Source organism: Morone saxatilis, unplaced genomic scaffold, assembly GCF_004916995.1.
Source record: "Morone saxatilis isolate NCDOM2014 unplaced genomic scaffold, NCSU_SB_2.0 Contig8, whole genome shotgun sequence".
Lineage (NCBI taxonomy): Eukaryota > Metazoa > Chordata > Actinopteri > Moronidae > Morone > Morone saxatilis.
Genome location: NW_023340257.1, coordinates 6,949,432 through 6,956,790, shown reverse-complemented (window position 1 = coordinate 6,956,790; position 7,359 = coordinate 6,949,432). Strand labels below are relative to the sequence as shown.

General features: G+C 37.5%; 1 protein-coding gene across 1 annotated transcript in view; it reads right to left on the bottom strand.

Annotated features, from left to right (window-relative positions):
- LOC118341988 (natural resistance-associated macrophage protein 2-like) overlaps window positions 1-7,359 on the bottom strand; it is a 22,678-nt gene that overhangs the window by 2,616 nt on the left and 12,703 nt on the right. The window contains exons 2-10 of the mRNA XM_035680413.1: window positions 3,251-3,373; window positions 2,925-3,044; window positions 2,253-2,372; window positions 2,017-2,123; window positions 1,851-1,921; window positions 1,702-1,769; window positions 1,446-1,601; window positions 1,007-1,165; window positions 813-899 (exon numbers count right to left, since the gene is read on the bottom strand). Coding sequence (XP_035536306.1) covers window positions 813-899; window positions 1,007-1,165; window positions 1,446-1,601; window positions 1,702-1,769; window positions 1,851-1,921; window positions 2,017-2,123; window positions 2,253-2,372; window positions 2,925-3,044; window positions 3,251-3,373 — 1,011 coding nt within the window. The remainder of the gene's footprint in view (window positions 1-812; window positions 900-1,006; window positions 1,166-1,445; window positions 1,602-1,701; window positions 1,770-1,850; window positions 1,922-2,016; window positions 2,124-2,252; window positions 2,373-2,924; window positions 3,045-3,250; window positions 3,374-7,359) is intronic.

Below are 7,359 nucleotides of genomic sequence, written 5' to 3'. Positions count from 1 at the left end.
AAGACACAGATAGTTATTTCATAATGTCGAGGGCATATAGATAGATAGATAGATAGATAGATAGATAGATAGATAGATAGATAGATTAGATAGATAGATAGATAGATAGATTCCGATTCCGTCAGGATGTTTACATCAGCTGTCAACAACTGTTTTCACTCACAAAAGTTTCAAACTGGGTGCAGCCATCAGCCCTGTCCGCTGCAGAGTTTCACTACTTCGTTGTGTAAAACAACAACAACAACAAAACCTATTAAGGAGCAGCATCGATGCAGGTATATTGTTTCTTAAAAGCTATTTAATTGTCGAGCATAAACATATGCAATGTGCACTGTACGATATAATAAAAAAACTGTTGTAAGTATTTGATCAGGACTTGGTATCAGCAGATAGTAATTAAAAAAATTTTATTAAATCATTTGGATCGGATCAGGGGCTAAAAACCCTTGAATGTGACATCCCTAGCTCAGGGTAAAAAAAAAAATATTTATGTTTAAATATAAGTCGGTATTTCGTCTCAGGTGTTTTAAATTTACCTGCTGGATTAAAGCTTTTCTCAGGACTGGGGATGTGTACAAACTGTGCATCAAAAATTCCCTCTCTTGTTATGTGAATACATGCTCTGACAGAGGTCAGTCAAACTGAGGCTTTGATATATCACTGCCAATTAAAATTAGCAATGAGAAAGAAAAAAGATTTTCCCAAAGATTTAACAGTTATGTGTTTGTTTGTTTACCAAGATCTTACTGGAGCTGTCTCATCACTGTCCACAATTTATTGCCATTTTCTGTTGTAATGATGACCAGACATACCCCTTTGTAGATGTCCACCTCTAGTGTGTTGTTGTTGAGGGGGAAGAGATTTGTGTGAGGACTTCCGGTTGCGTTGCACATTGCATTCTGCAGTCAGGGACACAAACACATGATGAGCCACAACTTGAGGCTTTGTACACTCAACAGTATCCAGTAAAGAGGAATGGATTCATACTATAATAATGTATACTCACCACTTCCATATTGGTTTTATTATAGAAGGCCTGAGCAAAGACAGCTACAACAAAGACGTTGATGATGAATGAGATGAAGAGAGCAATAGCTGACTCGATGAAGAAGTACTTGTTGGCTTCCTTCACTTCCTCCCTTTTATTGCGATCGATTTCACGAGACTGGTACATGAGGAAATGAATAGAATTACACTCTACTTTCATCAAACACCCTTGGGTACAGTCATACTTGCACAAATGTGCATCTTTACTTAATGTAAAGTTCAACTTTGCTGAACTTTGACCGGCAAAATTCCAGCCTCAGCCAATTGCAAAGAAGTGTTTGTGGTTGACTTCAGCAAGCGATGGTCACTCCCCCTGCATCAGTGCAAGTGTGACCGTAGCCTTAGGCTTTACTTTTTAGTCTTGCTTATCCACATATGACAACAAATATACTTCTAACCTTGACCAGCGCTGAGTGCAAGTAGATGTTGTGTGGCATTATGACAGCGCCTATGATCCCCACTGCCTGCTCCAGTTGCGCACGCCCACAGCCGGCACAGTAAGGAAAGAACATGCCCTTCAGCAATTCCCCTTGATCTGGCTTTACCAGCACATACTACAGACAGACAGAGTCAAACATGTCATGGTGCCATGAACGTATTAGCTAAAACACAACAAACGCTTTAATTATACTGGAAATTGTTAAAAACGTTTACCTCAAAACCAAAGCTAAGAGCCATTACAGTGATGAGAAAGCCAAAAAAAGCTTCAAGTTTCCTCAGGCCTAAAAAGAGATACAAACTATATCAACACTGGGATACACAGATTTTTAGACACTTATAAGTAAGTGACGGTATATGCATACCAAATTTGTCACAAAATAAAAATGTAAATGTGTCTACGATGGTGATGAGGACGCCTGCCCACAGTGGAATCCTGCAAGAGAAATAGAAGAAAATGTGCATATACAGAAACAACAGAAACAAAAATGTTTGCAGTCACTTTCCATGGACAAGCAGTCCAGAAGGTACCTGCCCGCAGAAAGAAGGTTGAGAGCTATGGCACTGCCAATGACCTCCTGCATGTCTGAGCCAATAATTGCCACTTCCACCATCAACCAAAGCATGAACCGAGGAACCTGAAAAAAAATAAAAAATAGAACACTCTCACTGATACAGAGATTTTACAATCACAGCCCCATGCATAAAAAGTTAAAGTGCAGTAAGAAAAGGGAAGTTGAAACGTGACGAGAAAGGGGAATGCTCACTCTGGAATATTGCCGGTTGCACACTTCAGCCAGGTGCATGCCAGTGACGACACCGAGGCGTGCAGCTAACCTCTGCATCAACAGCCCAATGACGGTGGCTACAAGGAGCACCCATATGAGCTGAGAGAGAAAGTGAAAGTAAGCAAAAGTTACTACTTCCTGTACAGGAGTTTTACTTCGGCAGACTGCCAAATTTAAATAATGAATGCCTATGCTAATGTTCATTTTAGACAAAGCAAACATTCAAAGCTGTTATTTATTTTTAATAATATAATGAAAATAATTATGATTAAAATAACCATAAGTCATTGCACAAATGATGCCTTTGCTTAGAGAAATATATTGATGCAGCTCATTATGTGTCACTGCCACAAACAGACAAGAAACAGACAAGAAGTAAAGTAATTTTGCCTTCAAAATAAAATAATGGCACGTTTAGGAAAGGTAGAAGATATCAGGTAGCAGTATCTATCTGGGTGAAGAGAGCAACAAAAAGCTGCAGAATTACTTTCTCAAATATGGAGTGAACAAAAAGAAAAGCTCAAATACATACCTGTCGAAATTATGCTGAATTATGGTTCATTTTTTGCCATAAACCCACACCCATTAACTAGTAAACTATCAGGCCGTGGGAAAACAAACTAAGGAGATTATTGTGTTTTTACATATCACCTTAAAGCCAGCTATCGCTCCACACTGCAGGTCAGACTCGATGTTCCCTGGATCCAAGTAGGCAATGCTCATCAAAAACCCAGGTCCAGTGAATGCCCAGAGTTTGCGGAAACTGAATACCTGAATACAAGAGTGAAATAATTTGATCATTATTACTGTTGTCGTTTCATTGATGCGAAATTCTTTAAATTCTAAGTACAATATATTTGACTTCCCAAAATCCTAGAAATTGTAATAAACTTTTAACAAGGGTAAAGCATTGTATTTGAAAAAAAGCTTAATTTTTGTTGAATATTTTACATGAAACAGTGGCTGTGAGACAGTACCTGATTAATATTTTCAGGAATGGCCACTGTGTCTTCAAAGTACGTGGATAAGGGTTCATCCTGGGCCACAGGGTTCGGGTCAGGATTAGAGATGGAGCCGTACTGATTTGCCTGGATCCACCCCTATCAGAGGAGTCCCCTAACGAAACCACAGCGAAGAATTAGTGATGACAGAGGAACTAACATATAGTATGTCAGCAACCCAGGTGCCAATATGGAAAACAAGGAGATCTTTTTGGTAGTTCTGAACATTATTTTAATTATTAAATTAAATTACAGTTATGGTAACCTTTCAATCACCAGTTTAATTTCTGAGATTTAGGGATCACAACAACAACATAGGAATTACAACAACATTGTTAGCCATGCAGCATGATTAAAGTGATCCAATTATATTATGGCTCATGTAATGTATTGACAGCTCGATTAGAGAACCCCATTGTTTTCCCCCGTTTTTGAATTATAAACAATAATTTCCAGATTAAAGTGATGAAATAATAATAATAATAATAATAATAATAATAATAATAATAATCTGAGCTAAATCTAATTGGTGTTAAACTGATAAGAGCCAGGGTTCAAAACTGACAAAATTTAGTAGTAGTTTGGGCTTATATCACAGCTGCTTAAAAATTACTTCACAATCAAGGTGAATGGCTAAACTTTTTTATGAATAAACTTACATACATCAGCTATAATATATGTCTATAATAAACCAAACCTAAGATAATTATACAGAGCACAAAACACAGCTTTATTCATTATTTACTCAGAAAAAAATGTTTAAGTAAAGAGTACATTGTCTGGGGTACAGGAGCTTAATTAAAGAAACTGCATACACTTAAAGATTTGTGGCAGTTCAAAGGCCAGAAGCAAAAAGAAAAACACCACTGCTTATAAGCCAAAAGCAACTCAAGTACAATGTGAGTGATTTAGTTTAGGAAGTTAAATTGCATGTATTTACACAGCCAGTGATATCGATTAGAAATAAACCCTTAACGTATTTTATGAAAACACAGTGAAATAAAATATTGAATATAAAAGACTATCTAACATAAACTGTTTGTATTATTATTAACTTATTATTTAACATTTCTGACAAATAGTTCAAAGTAGCAGTAAACTACTTACTGAGTTGTTGCTTCTTTCGTCTCTCCATCTCCAACTCACTGCTGGTCTTAAAGTCCACGGTTCCCTACCACTCCTTTTTATTCTGCTTTTACCATCCTTTTTTTTCCTTATGTCGTGTCAAAAAGTGACATGTGAAGAAAAGGTATATGAAACTGCTTATGTTGCCATCTTGACCAACACCCAAGTATCTCAATGGCACCTTCCTGGCTAAATAAAGGAAAATACAAAAGTAAATAAATAAAGAACACACACTCCAGCACACACTTGCCAAACGTATGCTACGGCTTGTACTCCAAGCTCAAATAATATGCCTTTACCCTTCAACAAATCACACAACATCACAAATACTAAAGTTCACAAAGGAAGCATTGTGATTTTATAGCATTCACATTCTTAAAAGGGACCTATTATGCTCATTTCCAGAGTTCTCATTTACCAGCTGAAACACATGATGGTTTTATTTCAACTTATGGAATTCTGTGTTGTGGTGTGGTTGTGTGGTGTTGTGTGTGTGTGTGGTATGACATCAGAGAGAAAGCAAGGCCTGGTTTGGGATCTGGGATTTTAAATGGGAGGAAATCAGTATATTTGAAGATGAGTTATTTGCTATAAAACACAAGACCTAGCGACTTAACTACTAAGAACTTAACTTGTTAAGCAGCATGAATGGATTCAAAAAAGAAGATGAAAAAATCTCATATAGTGAGTAGTATGCAAAAAGTAAGGGACATTCATAGCAAGATCTCAGGGCAGTACAACAAATATGTACCAATGCACGGAGATTTGTATAATATATACATGTAGAAACAGAGGCCAAAGTCAAGCAAGTAAACATTATTTTCCAGGGGATCAAACTGTAGAATGTACTGTAAGCTTAGGTTGCCTTATTATCTTCACCTCTGTCTCCATTTAAGCCTGGAAAGATAATGGCAGGAGGAGGTAACTGCTGCTGTTGTTGACAATCCCATTACCTTAGTGACCGTGGTGATGATGATAATAGTGACAATTATGCTTTATAATAATGATGTGCAATATATTATATTTGTAATGTTGATATTGTGAGAGCTGTGTTTTGTTGACAGTGATTAAAGGCCTATTACACTGAAATGGTTGCTGGGTGATGTTGGCAATATTCATTGTTGGAACTAAAACTAAGCCCTTTGGGGTTATGATAGACACTTCCAGCCTGCTCAAAAGGAGCTTAAAGGACTCAGGGTGCATTGGTGAAAGTCACCCTGTGCACATGTTCAAATGACCTACTTGGGACAAACAATGAAACTGAATTTACCAGACCTGCCAACGTTAGGAAAATATTTTGATAAACCACAACATTGTAATGCTTAGTTCAGCTGCTTTCGCACCCCTTCGTTTTGCACGTGGTAATTTTCCCACTCCCTACCACCGTTATTTAGCATATAAATCAGCTCTGAAGAAAACATGTATTTCCATTTTATGCTATGAAAGGATTTAAAATAAATATTTAATTTATTTTTTATTCCATTACATTTTTTTCACAGCTATAGTTACCCATTACTTTTCAGATCTATATTTTATATTTAAAACATTTGTTCATCTTTATGAAATAAAACTATAAAATAAACTACCCCAAAGTAGAGATAAATTAGCTAGATTAATTTCTTGTTGACAACTTTAAAATGCTGCCAAAAATCAGTATTTATGAAATATACAACTCTCTAAATAGGCACAGTGTGCATAATGAGTATGTTTACTTTTATGCTTTTAAAGTACATTTTTCTGCCAATACTTGAGATTTTTAAATGCAAGACTTTTACTTTAAGTATGTAGCTAAGGAGTAATGGAATATTTTTACATTGTTGTATCTTGGTACTTTTTCCACCATTGGTTATAGACTACATAAGTTGCCAACACCACACACACACACACAAACACACTGTTTTTTACTGTAGTGTAATACACACTCACCGCTATTGGCTATTGTAAATGCCAAAAAATACACGACAAAGGTCGCTCCCTAGCTGCCTATTTTTTCAGGAATCAAGTAAATATGCTGAAGCAAATAGCACCCTGTGCTAAGTTTCATGGGAGCTTGGACAAGGTGCACGCATTTGCAGTGCATGTGCATCACAGAGTATATTGCTTTATATTTCGGCACCCATGTTTACAGGTGAGAGCAGCCACACTGTCCACGTGAGCCGCTGGTCTCAGGCACAGCTGCAGCAACGCTTCACTAGAGAGTAGAGGTCCATTCCATTTCAGATTGCTCCCTTGCCTTTCTGTGGACGGAATCCATTTGTTAACATATGTATTTATTGTATCAAAGGTAGGGCTGGGCAGCAGAAATGGTCTCTGTGTGGACACTACAGTTCTGCATGCCCCAGCAGATAGGCAAGGCAGCCATCATGCACTGCTCATGTTGCTGTGTGTCCAGGCCATTGCAAATGCTAAGGGAGCTTGAGAGACATGACTGTTAGGGGGTAAGGGTAAAACAGTTATTGTCATGCCAAGTATTGAGCTAAGAAGACTGTGTTGCATTGCCAAATACACTAACTTAAGGCTTTTTCATAATAAGCACAAGGAACCTCATCAGACATGATGATTTCATACCTATAGTCCAAACGGAACCTTTAACAGCAGACTTCAAGTTGACCACTGGAACCAGAGTTTCACTTCCACTATATGCCTCCTTCCTTTAAATACACAACATGGCTTCCTACAGACATACTTCCTAACTTATACCACACAAAAGATGAAATACAAAACCTCAGTCCTGCCAACTTCTGTATTTTATAACACCATGTTCCTCAAGCGCATGACCATGGGATCATATTAAGCAAAAGACGAGCTGAGGCAGCAGACAGAGCAGCTTTCCCAACAGTAAAGGTTTCCATCAGACAGCCACATCCTCCAGATGAATATGTTTCTGGAGTAATTATTGTATTACAACCACATATTTTTTTTGTCTGGGCTGCAGGGACTTAAAGGTACATTGTGTAGGA